Source organism: Lathamus discolor, chromosome 5, assembly GCF_037157495.1.
Source record: "Lathamus discolor isolate bLatDis1 chromosome 5, bLatDis1.hap1, whole genome shotgun sequence".
NCBI classification, from domain to species: Eukaryota; Metazoa; Chordata; class Aves; order Psittaciformes; family Psittacidae; genus Lathamus; species Lathamus discolor.
In genome coordinates this window covers 31285207-31307273 of record NC_088888.1, presented here as the reverse complement: position 1 = coordinate 31307273, position 22067 = coordinate 31285207, and the positions used below count along the sequence as shown (strand labels likewise).

Here is a 22067-nt window from a genome sequence, read left to right as displayed (position 1 = left end):
TGCCTGTTGATTTTGAATCTTCCTTTTTCTTTTTTTTTGTGATTCTCTGCATTCGCCCTTCTACTTTCTGTTTCTCCCATATCCACGACAAATTTCCTCCAAGGTTATTATTATTTTTTTTTTTGTGAAGGGACATTAGAGGTCATATGAAAGTAGGAGGTGGAAATGGGGATCACCATGCAAAGAACATGATGACAGAAACAAAATTTACAACTATCTGTTGCATGCCAAGTGCTTGGATTCCTAAAAGGGAGATGCTTTCTGCTGCTGAATGACTTCTTGTTTTGTAGTCTTTGGATAACATATATAACCAAGTTTTAGGGCTTCTCAGCCACAGAATCTGTAAGGGGTCTTCTTGCCTATTCTCCCTTTTCAGGACTGCAGTGTAGATGCCAGTGAGGATGGGAATATTCCATGAACATCATAGAAAGTATGGCTGGAAAAGAATTTAGTCCCCCTCTTGGGCAGAAGCAAGTATGATCATGCTGTTCCTGACATGTTTATGTCAGGATTCACGTTTACCCAGCCAGTCTCTTCCAGTACTTCAATGCTTCCAGAGTTAAAAGTTAATCTGAATCTTCTTCGTTGTTTTTTTAAGATCATCACTATCTATCTATCTCAAGCTCTATCTTCAGTGAACACAGAAAACCAGTGTATTCTTTTCTTTGCTGTGACTTCTTAAATGTTTGAGACAAGTATTACTCTCTTTTCAAACTCCTCATGATTAAATCCATGCAATGGTTCTGTTATTCATAGATGAAGTTTTCTAGAATTTTATTCTTTTCATGGTTGTTTCGTGGCTTCTCTCCAACTGGTCCATGTTCTTCCTGAATTTCATGCCCCAAAGAGGGGGCAATATTACAGCTGATCTCTTTCCAGGACCGAGATTGGAAAAAATACTTCAGATGTTGATACATCATTCTTCTACTTAGGCATTCCAATATTGTATTTGCCTTTCACAACAGCACATTTTTTTTAATCGGGTTAGGTTGTGATCTACTGTTACTCCTAGATCCTCTTCTTCAGTGCTACTGCCCTGCCAGCAGTTCTCCATCCTGTGTTTTTGCACTTACTTATCAGTGGAGGAGGGCAGTACTTCAGACTTGTTGCTGATCTGCATCCAGCTTTCTTCAAGTAATTTCACTGATTTGTCAAGATCAGTTTGAATTGTAGCTCTGTCATGAAACATGCTCACAGACCCATCATTTTGCTGTCATATTCAAATGTCATAAACACACTCTATTCTGTCATCTAAATGAGTAAGTGAAGTGTCCTATAGGAAATGCTTCAGGGCAGCTTCCTACAGAAGTATACTTAATAAGCCCTTCTACTTAATAGTGAGCCGTTACCTATCATTAGTAGGAATAAACACAGACTTGCAAAACATTCCTTTCTTTCCCTTGCCCCCTCATATGGTTTTGTGTTTAGTTTTGGTTTTAGATAAATAGCTGTCTGCTTTTGCAACCAGCTTAGCTATGTGACGTAAAAGAGGTCTGCTTCTGTAGAGTCCTGATGCAGGGAACCTTTAAAATGCTCTAGCTTAACTGGTGGAACTAGTAAGAACGGCTAGATAGGCAAAATCATGAGGAGAGCGCACGCACGTACCAAAATGCTGGCTTGGAAAGGTAGCACAACATACAATTTTTCTTGCTTGTCCTTGGAAGTTTAATTTTTCAAATATAAGATTGGATTCTGCAAAAGTTGAAGTTCTATTGTGAAAATAAGAACAGGTAAAGATGTCTTGCAGGTTTTTGTTGTGCAAGATAAAAGCATACCTCTGCTTTTACTGAAGATTTTAATAGGGTTCTTGCCTCTTTTATTTCTGTGTTGTTTTCCTGAGCAGGGTTCTGTTATTTGAGTGGTTCTTGAAATTCCAAAAATGAAAGGTAGACTTAGACCAGAGTTGTACCTCAGATCCTGAATGCTTTTTAGTTTCAAATAGGATTTTAAATATTGCGTGTGCTTTTACTTCTAAACCATCAATGTTTCTGATTGAAATACATTTAAAATAGACAAAATTATTTTAAACTGATCAAAACACTAAAGTGGACAGCCCTGTGGTGCTGCATGTATTTTGAGAAGTTGCACATACAAAACTTTCAGATACGAGTGTCATCTAGTAATGAAAAAGGAAGGGGAGTAGACCTGTTGTAGCATTATACTGATGGTCCATCTAAGTCCTGAGTTGTCTGAACACCTACCTAAATTTTCATGCTTAGACTGACACTTGTCTTTCACACATAAAGATGAGTTTCTGTGCTGAAAACTTGTCTGTATTTCCAGCTATCTTAGGTGATACAATAAAGATATTATGTGTTTACTACTAATAAACCTTGCAATATTTTAGCTGGTTTAGTCCCTCCAAACACCTTGTGAAACCCCTTATCTTCCTTCTTTTCCTTCCTGTTCTTCCTTTAAGAAAAAACCACTGAGGTGAGGGCAGTGCAGGCAGTGACCATGCTGAATTTCCAATACATCTTGCTGCCCCCTGAGTTTTCTTCCGTTTTAGTCCAATGGGACAAAGTAACCTTTCTTCTTGTCTCTTCTGAAAATAAGAGCAACACTCACTTTGTAACAAAAGGCTCAGTAATCTTGACATTTACCAGCGTTCAGCCTTGCCAAACTATTCTTGAAGGGATATTTAAGTGCTCTGTTTTTTAAGTTAATAGTGAGCAGTGTTAAACAGACGTGCAATCATTCAGTGCTGGGAGGGGGTTGCATGTTTTATGGGAAACCCTAGACTCTTGTAGGATTAGGCCACCTGCTTTGTAAGGGTTGAGGTCTCCCCATGCTTCTCTATGCAAGCAAATTGCAGAGTGCTACCAAGACGTGTGCAGGGTCCTATGTGATGAATGCATCCCGTTGACAATGTCTGCTGTGAATGATAAAATTAAGGAAGTATGACCAGCAGATCAAGGGAGGTGGTTCTTCCCCTCTACGCTACTCTTGTGAGATCCCACCCAGAGAACTGCGTTCGGTTCTGGGGCCCCCAGTATGAGAAGAATGTGGACCTATTGGAGCAGGTCAGCAGGAGATTAGACATTAGGAAAAAAATCTTTACTCTGAGGGTGATGAGCCACTGGCACAGGTTGCCCAGAGAAGCTGCGGCTGCCCCATCTCTGAATCGTTCAAGGCCAGGTTGGACAGGGCTTTTAGCAATCTGGTCTAGTGGAATTTGTCCCTTCCCATGGCATGGGGATTGGAACTAGATGATCTTTAAGATCACTTTTAACCCAAACCATTCTATGTTTCTATGAACTGAAAGTTCCCTAGAGCTGATCTGCTGACAGTGCAGAGTATGCTAGCATGTCATCTCTGACACCATCTGTTCAGCTATATATATGGATGTGGTTAAGCAGAGAGGGCTTTCCCCAACTTTGTATTCGGGGGGCTTGTGATAAAGCTTCTACTAACTTCTTTTTTAGCCAGTTCCATGGTATCCTCTCTCTTCTTCCCAGAAATCTGGCTTTGACATACTGCCTATGATTTGAGGGTTTCCTTTTAAAGACCTTTTGGAACACAGTAAACATTTCCCCTACTTTAGCCTTCATATCAGCCTTCATTATCCTTTCACTGTGCTTCAGCTGAGTTGTTACTGTGCTCTGGTGTGTTCTGTTTTAAAATCCCATTTTGTCTACCAAGTGTTTTGGAGTGATCAAGTTGTACTAGTGAACCACCTCTCCTTTTATAGTCCTTCCAGCTTTTTTAGTAACATGTACCAATGCATTGAAGCAAGGGGAAATAAGAGCAAGGGGGCAGTTAATAATAATTCAAACCAACAAGTAAAATGTAAAGGTCTATTTATTTTCAATTCATAAAAATATGTTATTGCCCCTAATATGCTAAAACTGCAGCCAATCTAGATGTTCTAGGAACGTCTAAAAGATACATGCATGGTCATTGGTTCACATCAAGCTGATTAATAAAGGCTGTGCAATTTTCTGCTGTGTGTCACTTTCATGCCTCTTCTTTTGGGAGCAGAATTAAATAGTTGAAAGAATGAGGGCCAACATAGACCCTATCCCAAGCCCAGAGAAAAGCCCTGATCCTGCAGTCATTAGAGCGCTGTGTGGTTACATGAGCTAGGAGATCATGTTGCAGGTTCACAACTTATATTTTAAAACATGGATAACAGACAGATGGGAAATTCTTCAAGGGGGAACCTCAGTCTGGCCTAGTGGGAATGTTCTGGCAGAACTCTTTCTGTAACACCCTTGCCATGTGCTCAGAGCCCAGTAATGTTCTGTATAGCTACAGAGTGAATCACTGTATCCCATTTAGCCTAAAAGTAATGAAGACCCTCAGCTAGCTAGAGAGGAAAAAAACTTTAGAAGAAGAGTTATAAGGAAGAGTTTTAAGGAACAACTCTATCAGACTGAGCTAATTAGGGATAACGTATGTATATAAATGTGTTCAATGTTTGCATTTGAAGTTAGTTTTCTTCAAGTGTCTTCTGCCCTGGGTGTTACAATTTAAGGTCCACTTAAAATGACTTGTGCTTCTGCTGTACTTAACAGACACAGGAAGTATCACGTTTCCTATAAATGCAATATTTTTCATAGCTCAGGTAAAAATTGGATTTTGTCTTTATTTTCTTATGTAAATGTTACGGAAAGTCCAGAAACTCAAACCCGAATGACTCATGTGGGCTTGTAGCCTTTGTGGAAGGGGCACAGACAAGCAGACACATGCCTTCTAAAATCAATATTTTAAAACTTGTAAATATTATAGCAGACAGGAATTGATTTGCCCTGGAGAAAGTTATGAGACATAGGTGCTAAATAGGATACAGGTCTGCAATCCTTTATTGGGCTGGATCCACTTCTCAATTTCAATTCTGAGGGCAAGTAAATAGATCTTCCTGGCATGTACCCTGTACATGTCCCTGTGCAGGGTATGCAGCTGTTTTGGTGATGTACATTTTGGACTTGCTGTAGGTGCCTGACTTGCCCTGAATCTTCAGCAGGGGGAACAAGTTGTCTTGTGGCCCACTGATGGGTTACAGTTTTGGAGAGGGTGGTTACCAGTGCCTTCTCAATTCTTGTTATCCCTGTTATCACATGCGCATATAAAAATTAGTATTATAGCATCTTGTTTTCTGCCTTTGAAGCATTATCAAAAGTAAGTTATCATTACACTCACATAAAAATGATGTGTGGGTTTACTCAAGAGTGTAGGAGAATTCATCTCTTAGAGATACCACTTTTTCCATCAAAGCATATCCTTTACTGTGCATGTGTAAAAATACTTGCGCAGAATGGGTGTACCCTATCATTTTTTTGGAATTAGCTGCAGCTGATTGATAATTGATTAGGGATAGTTTCTATTTCTGCCCATTGGTTGCACTCCTACTTGTCAAGGGCTTGTAAAATTAAGTGGATTGAGTAAATTACCAGGTATAGTTCAGTTTTTTTTCCTCAGGTACACACTTTGCTGTCACAGCTTTATGAATCCAAATTACGGAGAATATGCCATTGCCAGTCTTCACAATGAGGCCAAGTGGGCATAGAACATAAACTGCGCTCCCTTTTCTAGAGCTAGCTTTTCTAAAATAGACCAGTGACAGCAGTGGACAATTAATAGTGCATTAAGAGAACATTTACCTGTGGGACTGCAAATTCTTTGGCTTCCTGCCCCGCAGCCTCTTCTGTGGTCTCTCATCTAAGAATGCCAGCAAAGTTTCTTCTGTAGTAATAATTTTGGAAAGGAGAAAATGTGATTTATTTATTTTTAAAATTAGTAGAGCTACCTATGGTAAATACATTATAAAAAGAAATGTCCAGCTTTCTAGGCACTTACTTATATCCCTCCTGGTATTCGTCTTGGTGCCTTCTGTCCTGCCTTGTTTCTCTGGTCAATCTGATATTCTGAAATGTGCTGTACAGTTCAGCAGAAAAAGGAATTTGCATTGTCTAAGTCATTTAATAGCTTTTACATCTCAGTGGATTACAGATTTGCAGGGTACGATATGCTGGCTGTATCTTGATCTCCCTGACTTAAACGTGCTTTGAATTGTTTCTTAATAGCTATGAATAGAATTGTTAGTTACAGCCAAAGCAGTGAGAACAAGTGGTGTCACAACAAGAATAGAAGGATGAGGGTGAAATAAAATGTAGGTTATGGAAACTGTTAAAATTTGCAAGTTAAGTTTTGCAGTGGCTTCAATAGAGTCACTTACGAGTTGCATCACTGAAACATAGTAAACACTTCCTTAAGTAGCATTCCTGTAGCCATGTTTGGTCCCAGTAAAGTAAGCCAGTTTGTAAGGCATCAAGCTATTAAGCCACAAGCCGAGAGTCTGCTGTAATGTACTGCAGCAACACTTCCCATGAGGCTCAAGACAACTGTCATGAGGGGATAGCACCATTTCATGACTTGGTGCACTGGTGAAACAGAAAGCTCTAAGAAACCATGGTTTACATAAAAGATCTAAATCTCATATTCAAGATACAGAAGATAATCTAGGCTATCTAGATACAGATAGTCTAAGTAAAGAATCCACACACAATAGAGTGCTTCAGCAGAACTTCATATGAATGGAGGCTTTTTAGGTAATTCCAAGTTTATCCTTTAAAATGCTACAATATTGATGACAAACTCCAATGCTACTGGAAAGTATCTTAAATAACCTGCAGATATAAAAACGCAGCCCATAAAACCAGTGACTGTCATCAAACTGTTTATTGAAAACACCTTAACTCAGCAGTTGTAGCATCTTTTCCTTGTTTATATCATAGCAACACTGGCTGCTTCATGTCTTCATAAAATGAACAAGATTGAGAAGAGAGCTTGTTTCTCAGCAAATTCAGTGCCATAAAAATGTCGGTTTTCAAGAGAAACTATTTAAAATAAATGAAAACTTTGTGATCTTTGGATAAAACTTGTGTATCTATCAGTGTGGCACCCAGCAAGTTGAAACAGCTGTTGTAGGGGCAAAGTAGAGGACCACAGTGAGATTAGAGGTGGACAAAATTCTAATTTGCTCTTATATATATATTTATATGTACATATAGGAGGTAACGGGTGCCTGGTTCCATTTTTCCTTAAGAAACTGAGAAGTAGCTTTCTTCACAATAAGAATTAGATTTGTATTTTAAGACTGCTCAACCGGTGGGGTCATTGCCATTAAACTGATAATTAAATGAAAACTGGGGAAATCTCATTTACTTGAGTAGTACAGGGTCAGAACGTTCACCATAAATGTCTAAAAGAGGAGATAAAAATGGCTGAGATTTTTCTTCAAATTCCTTGTTGAGTTTACCATGATGTGCTGGAAAAATTCTACAAACTGCAATAGTATCTGCAGAGAAGCCATCACTTAAGCTTAATTCATGAAAGGCTCATTCATTTACTGGTTCAGCTTTCTAATAGTTTTGCCAAATTGCCATGCAAGGTTCATGTGCATTTACCCTTGAGTTTTTTCAGCTGTTTTTTTTCTGTATTACCATAATATTGTTCCTTCCAAGGATACTTGTTATAATTTTTTGGTATTAACAAATGACTTAATGTGGTGCTAAACCTTTCTAGATACACGTCACTAGAACAAGATACTACTTGAGGCAGGCAAATTAATCTTATAAACTAGATCCTACCCCTATAATGATCCAAACCAAATACTATCCTAAGACTCCATCATGTTGAGCCATGAGGGTAGAGGTGCCTAGTATCTCTGCCGTGTTGCTTGATACACTGATTTCAGGTCTCCCATAAGCTCAGTAAAATTAGTTGCCTTAAAAAGAGGAAAGTTCGACCTTCCTGAGGGACTGCTTTTCAAGCTAATATCCCTTTATTAAAATAGATACATTTGCAGAGATGCTTCAGTGCAGCTATACTTACCTTCATCTGTGCATGCAAAGATTTTCTTATGCTTCTTATGCTTCTACAACTCATCCTCTGCAGGTCAACAGAAACCCTGCCCAGATCCTCTTCCAGTACTGTTTTTTCTCTTCTCTTTCTCCGAATATCAAGAATTAGGGATTTCACTGAACAGCTCCCCCATATCCATAGCACTTCTTGCTTCTTCCTTTCAATTGGATAGAAGTGGATGAATCTAAAGTTTAGCAAGCTGTTCCTTGTCCCTGTAGGAGCTCTGAGAAGAGAGCCCAGCAAGCTGCACATAAATTCTTTGCATAAACTGAGTGTAACCCAGCGACAATCAGAATGTTATTCTTTAACAGAAAGTTGCATTTTCAAGAGCAAACCATTTTTGAAAATTCAATCTATATCTTCTTAAGGTATGAAATCTGTCTAAAATTTATGAGATTCAGTTTCAGCGAACGCTTTTGCCTTCATCTAGTTGCCTTTCTTATTCTGTTTCTGAAAGGTCAGAAATTAAATAGTTTAAAAAAACAGGCAGGAAAAAAGCCAACAAAAATTTCATTTTGACAATGGGGATTTAGAACATATTTTATTTTTTAAAAACTAAATACATATTTTTAATCATGGTAACTACTTAAATTATATATTATACTATAATAATATTATTATCATGGCAACCATGGTAATAGTATTTAAAATCATGGCAATTTGAAATAGCAAAGGAAAGAGAATTCCAAATATGTGGCAGTTTTAAGCAGCCGAAGTCTAACTTACCCAAATGTATGACCTTGTTACGTACCTAGAGATAAATACCTGGTGAAATACCTAGTAAATTTGTTTTCTGTATCTTAACTGCAAAGCAAGGAGAATTTGTCAGAAGGCTGAGAAGTAGTGGGCATTTGAGAAAGGCTGATTTTAACAACTACATTTCCTACTAGCCCATATTTTTATTTCATTCATACAAAGGTAACATATATATGACCTATTTAGATCAATGGAGTTAGTTCTGCTTTTCTCTGCAAGTAAAAGCAGACTTGGTTATTCTCCATGGAGAGGGAAATGTGAGTGGTTGCTTTTGTGACCTATTTCCCCGGCACATTTAAGTACCTGCATTTGTGTTTCCTGAAGTTGTAGCAGTTTTCTGAAAATTATACAGCTAAGAAATAAAACCACTGGTAAGGCATCCCATAGCTGCAGGATATGAATGCAAAACTTCTGCTGTTGAATTATTGTAAGCTTTCAAAATCCATTCTAATTGTCCATGTTTTCAAAAGGCATTCTGTTTTTCACTGTAGTTGCAAGTAGAGAAGTCTTCCTTCAGTTACTTCGTCCTAAAGAGTGTTCTCACAACTTCATGCCTGGGAGAAATGCATGTTATTTGCCCCTGGCATAGATAATCTGTATAAGAACTGTTTGTCATGACATGAGTTCAAGTAGTGGAAGTTTTTGCTTCTGTGCTTGCTGTTGCCTCCATTTTTCTGTTACCCAGCTTCCTTTTTACCATATAAATCTTTCTTTCCGGAAAGAATGTGTAGCAGATAAGTCCTGACATAAAATTATGCGCTCAAAGAATGTTGAGTAGTAATAACTATTAGATAACTTTTGCCTTTATGTTCAGATCTTTTTTTTTTTTTTAGGATGCATTTATGAGCAGAATCTAGCATATTGCTTCTAATCAAGCAATTCTTTGCATCTTCATGAACATCTGGGTTAAGAATTGTGAACTCAGCAACATGTAAAAAATTAATGGGAGTTGGACATCCAAATTTTAAGACTGCAGTAGTGAAAATCTCAGATGCAGCTTTTACTCGCATGACTTAGCAATTGTTTTAGAAAATGCCTTGTTGATAAGATTCTTTTTTAAATTACTATTACAGACGTTTACAGCCTGGTGCAATTCCCACCTCAGGAAAGCAGGCACGCAGATTGAGAACATTGAGGAGGACTTCAGAAATGGCCTCAAACTGATGCTCCTCTTGGAAGTTATCTCAGGTTGGCTGAAATGAAGTTTGCTATGTATTTACAGCATGCTAACTGAAACACTGTTAAGGAACAAAACTGGTTAACAATTCAAAACAGTGAACATATCCTGCCTTCTTAGTATTCATCTACTCTACCACAAAGAGGAGCAATGACCTAGAAGCTGAGTAGCAAGAAGCGCTCACCTGTCAAGGCCAGGTTGGAAGAGCCTTGGGGGACATGGTTTAGTGTGAGGTGTCCCTGCCCATGGCAGGGGGGTTGGAACGAGATGATCTTAAGGTCCTTTCAAATCCCAACTATTCTATGATTCTATGTTTAGGGCAAAGATAACACTCCTTGGGGTGTTGTTCGAAGCCCTATGACATGCTTTCAGAAAAATACCTGTTAGAACGACTGCCTACTGTTTTGATAGTGTTAAGGTCACATTCACTTCTGAGTTCTAATCGCCTGTGTGTCTGTAGCCAGGTGAATGTAACAATAAACACTACATTTGTTACTCTGCAGGGGAAAGACTACCGAAACCAGACAGAGGGAAGATGCGCTTCCATAAAATTGCTAATGTCAACAAAGCTCTGGATTATATCGCCAGCAAAGGAGTGAAACTTGTGTCAATTGGTGCAGAAGGTATGTGACAGAGCATGACAATGCATCGTGTTTAGATCCTAGGCATTCACATGGCGAAGATGTCTGACAGAGACACTTGGCCAAATCACGCGGGTTATTCTCCGTATATAGATGCGTCAAAAATCCATTAATATCGATTGCTGACTTATATCTGTGAAAGGACAAGAGGTGGAAATTTGTGGACACCTGGAGAGAGATGGGGTATAAATGGTCTCTAAAATCAGTTTATCTTCAGCGTTAAATTGAATTGTCTGTGTTTCAGTGGGTGTTCAGATAACAACTTCTTCTTCCAGAGCATTATGTTTTTCTTACACATTATTAAAAGTAAGGAGCTCCTTTAGAAATCAGGTTGGATTCTAGGGTGTGCTTTATCCAGTCTGGGACGTTTTTTAATCTTCAGAAGGTATTATTCAGATAAGACAAAGGCTGACATCACAACCAGGTGGCTGGGACCTACTCCCATTTTATTATGAGACTGACTGTGGATGGCAGCTCTGTTTCTAAAATTCGCATGTAGAGTTAAGGGAGTGATCAAAAGAAATGATAGCTCAGGAGAGACGGAACATATGAAGAAAGTGGGGTGGGATGTTATTTACTAAAGTTACTATTTTTTTATTGTTCTGTTGTTCGGGTAGTTAAATACCAACATGCAGCTGGCTAGCTAAATGCTCATAGATGTAAACTGTAAGCAAAAGAATGCAGGCTCTCACTGCAAGTGAACCTACACCTCCCATGAGAGTCAATTCATTGTTTAATTAGGGTTAAAAAGGTCTGTCGAGGACTAGCTGCTCCATGGAGATAATCATATTGCTTCACATCCCTAGGCCTTTTAAGATTGATTTGTGTGCCTTCTCTTCTGGTTTTCTGATTTCTCCAGGCTTATATCTGTCTTTATTCTGGCTTTCAAACCTTGATCTCAGGGAGCTTAGTGTAATTGTGCCTGAAACAGGAAAATTCTTAGGTGGGATAGGAGCATCTGTAGAAGTAGTGGAGAGATCTATCAGCATTCGTTGATTCCTCCGTGGTTTGACCTAGCCCATTTTGTTCTTCAGGTATTGTTTTCCAACTGTGTTCAGTTTCTAGATCTAGAACTCCAAAATCCCAAGAAATACGTGTTCTCTGGGCAGAGCAGTTGTTTGAACTCACCCTTTACTAATTAGAGTCTGAACTGGTTGGCCCATCTGAGGCCAAATCCACGTCATCTGTCTGTAGGCACGTAACAGATGTTTTTTGGGGAATATGCCATCAGTGGGGAGAAACAGGCAGTTCCGTAAGCTGTTTCAGATCTCAGAAGAGCTCTACTGCATTCCAGAGGTGGCTGCCTCCCTCCATAAGTTGTACAGGCAGTCAGGGGCAGCTGGGCCTTTTGCTTAATTACATAAAGTGGGATGGAAAAATATGCCATTACCTCTAAACCTCTGCTACTAAGGTTATTCTGAGAGCGACATGGCATTGAACAGACAGCAGAGGGTACTGAAGAGACAATTTATGTGTGGAAATGAAAATTAAGATAGCTGGTGCAGAAATACTGAGAGTACAGAATGTGGAGCAAATGAATGGCAGTTTCTCTCATATCATGCTGGGACTCTCAGGCTTCATGACTGAAAATAAGAGTGTAGCAAGAAGAGTGGTCGTGGGACAGGGTGGTGATTGTCTCTGATCACAGGTTGTACTATGTTTTGCACTAATGTTTTCACACCTGGGTCCTTCAAGTAAGGTTGGAGTATTTAAGCCAAGACACATCAGTCATATCTGCTTCTGAAAGGAGCAGGCCAGCCCTCTGCACTCCCATCTCCCTCATTTTGCCCTGCTTATTGCCGCTTATTACTTTCATGGTACTCAGCGCTTGAGCACTTTCTGTATCACCTGAAGGCAAAGCATCTGGGACAGCTCATATCAGCCATTAAACTCATTTAAACTACCCCTGCTGCTCTCCTTGGCAGCAAGTGGCATGAGTTTAGATGCTCTGTCACAATAGGCAATGCTCTCTGGGAGTGAGGCAGGAACAAGAGGCAGTAACTTCCAGCTTCTTCAGCTAGTTGCTGTAAGGTGATGTCTGTCCATGCACTCAATGTTTCTTCCTGCATGTAACAGCAGGCCATACTTAGTAAGCCAGGAGATTAAGGTGATGTTCTTGGCTGTGCTGCAGGTTTTTATTGCCTGTTTCTGGAATTTTTGATCCGTAAAATGGAGGGATTAGAAGCAAAAATTCATTCATTAGCATTAACAGCCACATGTTAAATTCTTGGATGGAAGCACAGGAGAAAAATCCACTGCTACTATCATAGCTGCAGAGAGGATCCTGTCATTGTAAGACATTGCACTATGTCAAGTATGGCTGCTAACACACTTTAGATTACATCCATGTGGGCAGGAGCAGATAGGTTTGTGTGCCTTCCACTCCTACACTAACCAGGCTGAACACAAAGCCAGCTCTGGCCCAGACGTGCTTAGTGCTCTGTTAAGTTTACCACATCCCCTCTACTAAATTTGTTATCTAAGGCACAGTGCCGTGCTGATGCAGCAAAGCAGTATCACATCTGACTGGGTATGGTTTCAGAGTGTGGGACCTCTGGCACCAGTACATGTTTAAAGAGTCCCTGTGCCCCCTTGTCCTGCATACTTGCTCCCACACTGCACAGCCCTGCCCTGTCACTTAGGCTGACAACTGTTTCTTGAGCTATGCTGGAGGCTGGATCAGCAATCTGATCTGGTTTTAAACCACACTTCACCTCTTTTTTGTCTTTTGTTACATTTTTCAGCATTCTTGACTGGGCAGTCATTTTAGGATGAAGATGGAATGAATGCTGGCAAGAAGGCAGAGGACAGGCTCCTTAAGCTTGTATTGTTATCAAAGTCCTTAACCCCTTAACTCACTGCCCCTGTGTGTAAGCATGGGGTATATGGGCTTGTCTGCATCCATCTGTTTTGGCATTCTCTGAGTTACATGGATGATTGGAATACTTTTTAATTTCCAAAGCATGGAAGTTTTGCATCTAAATCTGCTGAGGATCATGTTTTATTATCTGACATGCTGAGGGATGTATAGCGTGTAGGCCCAAGGGGACCAACTGGCATTTAAAATGGGGCCTCAAAACAAAGATTAAACTGTGATTCCTGTAGGAAACTAGTACAAAACTCAATTTAATATTTTTAAGGAGCCGGGGATAGTCTTTAAAGACATTATTACTGTTCTGAGGCTTACTTCTTTGGGCTGTGTAGCAGAGACAGGTGATCACCTTTAACTGTGATGCTGAGCAGAAGACTAATTTAGGTACTCTGATCTGCCTTGTGGAAGAGTCTTTCTCTCCACTGGTGATGAAATGAGACTAGGGAGTCAAGAAGCTAAAACAAAAGCTGTGAAAGTAGTCCTTACGAGCCATGCACAGTCCAGGAGTTAGAAGTTTTCCCTTAAGCTTTAAAAAGTGCAATAACTCCATTTGTAAGGGAATTGCGTCAAAAAAAAAAAAAAAAGAACTGAGATATGGAGAAACATAACAGATAAGTGTCTTGTTAATAGGAAACACTTCTTTTACAGTTGTTATTCTGCAGGGGAAATGTATTGCTTTTCCAGGGGGCAGGAAAAATCAAATCAAAAGGTCAAATGATCTGTGAATCTGCTACAGGGAGGTTAGAATAAAAATACATAAATAAACCCAAAGCAGAATGAAAAAATGACACTAAAACCTTATAGAACTTGCCACACTGCCTTGCTTAGCTTTCTCTTGAGGTAGTTTTTATTGTTTCCCCTTCCCTTTCCCTTCTCTCCTTTCCTGTCTTCGTAGGTCAGCAAGACCTTTTATTTCCAGAAAGCTGTAGCTTTGTGTATGTGAGGCGTAGGAACTGTATTCCTCCCAGAGCAAGCGGTGTGAAGAATATATTGAAGTCTTTTTATTGACCTGTAGAGGAAAATGATAGGATTGAATTGGTATCTTTTCATCACTGATACTTTTCAACATTTAGCAACTTTGTTTTCCTTCTGTTTAGGTATTTTCCTGTCTTTTATACATGTCTTTTTTGTGTGCTATGCTAGCAGTAGAAAATAAGAAACCAAACCTGGCAAATTGCTTGAAAGTCTCCTTGAGTCACAACATAGAAAAGTCCCTCTCTTGCTCTTTCATTCTGTCTGTGTGTACATATGGGTATGCAAATCAAAACAACAATGCATGAATTGATTGCCTGACAATCAGCAATGCCTCCTGAGTATTTAAACTCATTTATTTTACATTTGAAGAAATTATTCCTTACTGTATATGCATATCAGACATCCTAACAAAATACAATTAAATACTTGACCAAGGAGGCAGGAGGAGAGAGAATTACATGCCCTAGTTGCCATTTGGACTTTTTTGGCTGGGAGAGTTTAATTCGAAGACTTGAGGACTTTCAGGAGTAATAGGATAATAATAATGCATGGAAGGCAGGCTAAGGGAGGTAAGGATTCTGGTAAATTAGTGTAGAACCCAAATGGGAAATCTGAAAAATAGCCATTCATATATCAAGTTGGATTATCACACAAGAAAAGTAAGTATAGAATAGTGATGGGTGGTATATCTCCTACCACATTTGTTAATCCCATAGGTTCAAATGACAGCTTGTGTCACATACTACTGCAATTTAACATGTAGCTTAAGTCTTGGAGGTAACAGCTGCTTTGTTCTTTAAAAGTTGCCCCTGTATTCAGAGATCTTTTAAGTAGCAGAGCGACTGCATTTTCTGCTGGCACCTCTATTGGCATTTGATGTTAAATTGAGGAAATTCCTCCTGCTGCAAGTTCCTCCTGCTCCTTCCCTGGAACACCAGTGGGCCCCCAGGCAGTCACAGCTGCTCCACTGCTAGAGGAAGGCTGGAGGTGACTTTCAAGTAAGAGAGCAGCTGGTGCCTTCCTGCTCCACTGCTCTTTTGGTGTGAGGTGACTGGGAAGGCAGCCTGTAGTTCCCCTTTCTCACTGTTCCACTGTCTCCCCTGCTAGTATTAGACCCTTCTTACAGTCCCACTATGTTTTCCTGAGTCTCTCACCATACTTTTCAGGTTGATTTCATTTTCACCATGCTTAAGTGGTCTGGCTGTACATTTTTTGGTGTTGACAAGTTTAAGTGGTATCACTGTTCATATTGCAATGTAGGAGCACTGAATTCTGACTCACCTTGTGGAAGGGATTCCCACGTATATGTGACAAGGGTTGGAGGAAGCACCTTCCTAGAACCCTCTGTTACAGGTTGACTCAACCAGTCCTGAAACAAATTGAAACCTCAGAGGTAGAAAATCCCTTTTAATATCAAAGATACATAAATGTGCATGGCATCAGAGCTGTACAACATTACAACGTTGTGGCCATGTTTTTGAGCTGCTTGGCAGGAAGCTATGTAGCTTAGTCTCAGGTAGTGCTGTGTCTCCTGAGCTGTTCTTCATGTCTAGTCTGTGCTGGTACTATAGGTAAAATTTTCAAAAAGGTCTAAATAATATAGGGGAATTTTTCATAACCATTTTATTAAAAAAATAATTCTGTTAATGGCCTGTAGTTTCTTAACATTTGTGGCAAGACCATGTTTTTTTTTCAGTTCCCTTGTATTTGAAAGCAGTAAAGCTGATGCTGTTCAAACTTTAAGAATTAATTTCCTCTCAGGGTCTCTTAAAAAAGTCAGCCTAAGAGGTAAAGATCTGGAACAGTTACAACTACTTGGAGAGAAGCCTTTCGGTGTGGAAGGGCTGAAGTGACCATGACTTCAGTGATCTTCACTCCAACTGCCAGCGTAACACAAGCCTGAGTTTGTTGAAAATAGAACCCAGATGAACTCTGCCTAGATAAAGTAATATGGTCAATAGAAAACAAACGTCTTAGATGCAATATATTATTTATTGAGATATGTGATTAAAATAAGAGAAAGTGGAAAAAAGTCTAAAAACTACTACTATCTCTTTTTTCATCTTAGAAATTGTTGATGGCAATGTGAAAATGACGCTGGGTATGATCTGGACTATCATCCTTCGCTTTGCTATTCAGGATATTTCAGTGGAAGGTAATAGTAATGCAACTATGTTAAATAATTAGGAAATTTCTTCAAGACATTTGCATGTGGATTGTGCACAAGGGAGATGACTGTTTTAAAAATTAATTATTTTTTCACAGAAAATGATGCTGAAAGTTGCCTTCCTGGTGACAAAATAGATTTCTGGAGGGAAAAAGTAATTACCCTCCTTATCCTGACAGAGACCTTGAGGCAGCTTTCTAAACGCAGAGGTTCTGGGCATGTCTCTCAGTTATAAAGATAGATACATGCCTGGGTTTCTGGGCTTCCATGGCCTCAAACTATGCTTACCTTGTATGGTTGTCCTATTCCCAGCATACTTTCTTAGTACTGTCCATTTCTTCCATTCTTTGCAAATATTATCTGATTATATCCCTCTTCTTTCTAAAACTTCACCCCCTCCCCACTTTAGAATTTATTTTCTTAACTTTCATTGGTAACTGGCTCCAAACGTGTGTTGTAGTTACAATATTATTTAAATCAAGTCTATGCTGTGGAAAGTCTAGAAGTCTAGAAAACTCATCTCAATTTTCAACACAAGTAGTCCATTCAAGCTCAGCACGCTGTCCTGCCCGTAATTTGTGGGACACTAAATGTAGACCTAATGGTCTGTTTGATCGTTTCTGTCCTTTACTTATGCATTCAAATGCCCTTAGGGTTCAGATAATAAAGGTATTTGTTCAGCACTTACACCTTCCCCTAAGCAAACGCGCTGAGGCTACAAGTATTTTCTGTCTGGCTCTATTATATTTGTATTAGGTATTTTTCTCCAGATATATATTCTATTAACCCATATAATTTCTTAAACTTCTAATATACCCAGAATTATTGTGCAGGTGGAGACTGTAGTCTGAGTTGTTCCATTTGAGCTGTCCTCTGGGTCCTAATGGAACCTCGTTAGTCTATTTGTATCAGTTATCTTTTAGGATTAAATGTTGGCTTATGCCAGGCAGTTTCAGGTGGCTGACCACATTTTAGATGACAAGAAATTAATTACTTGAGCACTTGTTACATGATTCCTTTTTTTTTTAAAACTCCCTGGCGTCTTTTACAGAGACCTCTGCCAAAGAAGGGCTGCTGCTGTGGTGTCAAAGGAAAACTGCTCCTTACAGAAATGTGAACATTCAGAACTTCCATCTTAGGTAACCTTCCATTATTTCAATGGGTAGAAGCAGTCTAAAATATTATAGGTAATTTTTTTCCAACAGTTATGTAGGTATATATTTAAAGGAGAATTTCACTCTTCACTGTTAACTAGATTAGTTTCAAATTTTCATGCTTTATCTTCAAACTCGTTTTTTGTTTAGCCTTTGTCATTACTTACCATGGCTTACATAGCATTTAAAAGAAAAAAATCTCTACTACATACAGAATGACCATATTACATTATTAGATGTCCTTGGTATATGGGAATATCTGCAGCATACTGACTTGGCAAATGACTGCTTTCAAATGAAAGCCACTAGCTATAGACTGGTGTTGGCAAAAATACCACTGTGTGGAGTATGAAAATATCTCATTATGATGAATCAGTCTTTATAATTTTGTAATGTAACTATAAATAAAGAGCCAGAAATGCACTCAGTACACAGCATTAGCACTTCAATTGCATTTTTTTTCCAAATCAGGACCATGACCTAAGCTGGAAAGTTTAGGGAAGCTCCAGCCTTGTGGTTCTGTGTTTTCATTAAGGGCTAGAAAAGGAGTTCCAGGCCATATGCAGGCTGCCTGGTTTGCAGACTTCACTGGGCTAGTTCCTGTAGCTCTGCCAGTGACCTGCCTCATTAAACTACATGACTTTTAATTTGCACTGTTTAACCATGTAATCTTGCCTTCCCTGGAGCCCTTATAGTACTTACAACAAGGGCTCTGTATTATAGTGCTTTAGTATTTTGAATTAATTTGTAATGACAGCACCTAAAGCCCATGTAGTGATAGAGAAGGTACAGTTCACACATGCATCCTCAGATAAAAAGAATTTGTTTTATTTACAGCCCCTGCATTGCCTTTAAGAGATTTGAAATTGATTATGTGTTATTTTCCTTGAATGTACAGAGGTATATTTCACTAGAGATTTATATGGATGCAAGGTATGCTGTAAGTTACAGCATGAGAATCCTAGTATATATGCATACATATGTTGGTCTGATACATGGCATGGGGAAAACATCTTGAGTTGAAGTACCGTGCTTATTGTTTGGATTGATCAGCTCTTACAGAACTACTTTACAATGAGTTTTCCAGACTGCTTCAGTCTATACCTTTTGGAAAAAAAAGTTTTTTTGTTAGTTTCGTGCTCATTTTCATTCAGTTTTACCTTCTGGATGATTTTATACTATACATCATATGCATTTTCTACTTAATTTGATCACATTTTTATTGGAGGTGGATCTATTATTTGACAGACCTAACCAGACATCTTCATGACAGGGATTCTAACAGTCTTAACATGTTTAATAAACACAATTACTGCACAGGGTAAGACCTCAAACTCACAATCCCAGTGATTGCATAAAGTGTTTCCATAAAGTATCTCTAAGAATAATTGCTTCTGGCTGAAAGGAACCTCTCATAATCTTTCCAAATAGATGTTATTTGTAGCTCCATTCATTGTCTATCCTTGCCTCAAAAGGTAGTGGTCCTGAAGTCACATTGAAGTGTAAGAGCTCAGATTGAAGCTGTCATATGTGTGAAGTGTTTTAAATAAACTAAGCTGATTTATGACTTCTTACTTCTATGAGCATGAAATTGTTGTGCTATTAAAATTGTCTGAAATAACACACAAAAAAAGCCGATCACTTCAGCAAATTCAAGTATTTGCAGGTCTGCTCTCCTATTATTTTTTCACAAACATGCTGTAGGTGTAATAGGAGATTATGCACTTTCATCAATGAACATGTAATCCTGGAACACTACACAAATTAAGCAATTGAAATTGGGACAGGTTGTACATCATGTACACTGCCTAGAAAGTATTGTGGAGTCCTATGTGTATGGAGTGTAGAGTAAGATATGTACTACAGGAAAAGGAGCAGAGTAACAGAAAAGATCAAAGGGATGAGACTTGACAGAATATGTCAGAATTTGATAGGAGAGTTCCTGCTTGACTTAGGCCTTGAAAAAGGATCACAGTGTAAAATGCCATGACTTTATTAACTAATCTTTTTCCATTCTATTTTTTATTGTAAAGCTGGAAAGATGGCCTTGGATTATGTGCACTTATCCACAGACACCGACCTGATCTTATTGACTACTCCAAGCTAAATAAGGTCATCAGTCTGGGTGGTACAGCATGCTGTCCTGCAGTGATTTGGCTCACTTCTGGTTTGCTTAGCATGTTTGCTACAAGACAAGCTGAGGAGTGCATACTAATTCTGACTGGCTTTCTAAACTCCCTTCAAAAAAATGGTGACATGGAGGAAAGGACCCTATGACTGTCCTGTGTCTTTTCCTTTCCATTACAATGGCTTTAGCATGTAATTGCAAATAATCTAGTCCTCAACTGCCAGGCAGTTGATGAAGTCTTTTGCACTGGCCAATATGGATATTAAATCTGATACATTGGAATTCTGTATTCACCACTGGTAGCATTTTACAGTCTCTCCTGTTCTGAATCTGGTGTAAATGACTGTAGATTGCAGAGCAATAAACAATCACTTGATGATTGATCCTAAACTTCCTTAGAACAAACACCTTGGTAGTCAGGACTACTCAGTAAATTACTAGTCTACCATGAAAAACACCAATTGCACTGATTATGCTTTCAGACAAGCGGAAATGAAACCAATGCCCTTACTTCCTTAGGGTAGGACCTCATGGGGATTACAAAACTATTTTATTACAGTGTGCTACTCTTGGCAAAATGCATGCTTTCTAAAAGATACCAGCCACTTTGGCTTGAGGGGGAGGAATGAGAAGCAAGTAATAATGTGAGAATTTCTGAGTACCATTACTACAAAATAGAACCTAAAAAGAAAGTGGAATGTTGTCTTTTCATGTTAGCTCTCAATTCATACATACCATTTTCTGCTCCCTCGAATGAATGCATCTTAAGGTCTCACATAAACATTGGTAAATCAGAAAACTTAATCATGGGTTTAATTTGTTGAGTGTAACTTCTTATTGCTGAGAGACAATGGAAATCATAGACTATATTTTTGATTCCATGCACTTCCATTACATACTGATTTTACTAGGGATCAGCTGTTATTAGAAAGCCTTTGATGAGTGAAAAGATAAATGAATGAAATGAAATTATTTGAAAACTTAGTTTGCTTTACATATATGTCAGATCTATGCTGGGGTCTTCAAGATGTGCAGTGGTGAAAATTAGATGAACTAACTCCTGAACACTCAAGATTTTAATCTAGGCAGTTGTGAAGACAGCTGCAGATCTGAACCAAAGGGCAAAATATTAACTATCAGCACTAGCTTGGTCTCTAATGCTATATATAACCTTTCCTACAGATAAACATATTCATGGAACGAATGCAGAGGCAGCTACCTGTCTCTGCATACATGTGCTAAAGCACTGCACAAACAGTAGTTAGTTTGATTGAGTTTGTGCTTTGAAAAGTGTACACAGTAGTAAAGAACTTCACAGTACAACCATCCTATATGAAAGTACTGAGAAAAGGGAATAGAACATAAGCAGATTGGCTTCAGTATTACTATTTCCCTCTTAGAGGTTTCCAAAATAAGAACAGGTCAGGTTTCAAACGGAGGCTGAGCTGTGGCACATAAAGCACATGCAGAAAAATCCTAAAATAGATCTTGCTTTTCTGACCTGGCTATGTTTGATTGACTGCTCATTTTGGTTACATTAACAGCTGTCTTGGTGTCTTGTTTCGTGGTTACTTATCTCCTGCATGCTGTCCTTCCTTTTTCTCACCAATGTGTTTTGTGTAAACCTGTAGCTGGAAAGATGGCCTTGCTTTCAACGCCCTTATCCATAGACACAGGCCTGGTCTTCTTGACTATGACAAATTAGATGAGGTATTTCCTTAGTTGTAGCAGAGATTTTTAGTTACTGTGGCTTGTAGTTTTGTTTAAAAGGATGGATGCTGGGGATCTCCAATTATTCAGAAGTTTCTGTGATTTTAAACAAATTCTTTACCAGTAGAGCACTATTTACTCATGGACTTAGTACCAAACACACAAATAGGAGGTGCTCATCACTCATCCATAAGCAAAGTGTTTTAAACTAGTCAATAGGTCTCACTTAGATTTAGTGTATTTTTGTCCCATTTAATTTCAGTAAGCTTTTGTATACACAGTTATGTGCATACAAATGTTTTATTACATATGGTGTCTTATGTAATAGAAAAAATAAGTTCATAGGTTTTAAATATTCTTCACATTTGAAGTTTCTCTTACAGTGATGCATGAAACTGCTAAATGATGATAAAGTGATAACTTATAATTAGAGACTTTGTATTTTATTATACCCAAATAGTTAGGTTTCAAAATGTAAACTGTTCTTCATGACATATTTTATTGAACATGCTACTTTCAAAAGAAAGGCTAACTAGTATTGTATGTTTATATGATACCTGACATATGTACATGCATGAGGAACAGTCTTCTGTGAAACTTAAGCAATTGCTGTCATTCCAT

The 22067-nt window shown here is 38.7% G+C and overlaps 1 protein-coding gene across 7 annotated transcripts in view; it reads left to right on the top strand.

The window, feature by feature from the left end:
* Positions 1–22067, top strand: part of ACTN2 (actinin alpha 2) — an 81942-nt gene that overhangs the window by 28689 nt on the left and 31186 nt on the right. For all 7 annotated transcript variants that reach the window (XM_065680208.1, XM_065680211.1, XM_065680210.1 and 4 more), the window contains exons 2-6: positions 9696–9810; positions 10303–10422; positions 16356–16442; positions 17506–17593; positions 19642–19720. In XM_065680208.1, the coding sequence (XP_065536280.1) occupies positions 9696–9810; positions 10303–10422; positions 16356–16442; positions 17506–17593; positions 19642–19720 (489 nt within the window). The remainder of the gene's footprint in view (positions 1–9695; positions 9811–10302; positions 10423–16355; positions 16443–17505; positions 17594–19641; positions 19721–22067) is intronic.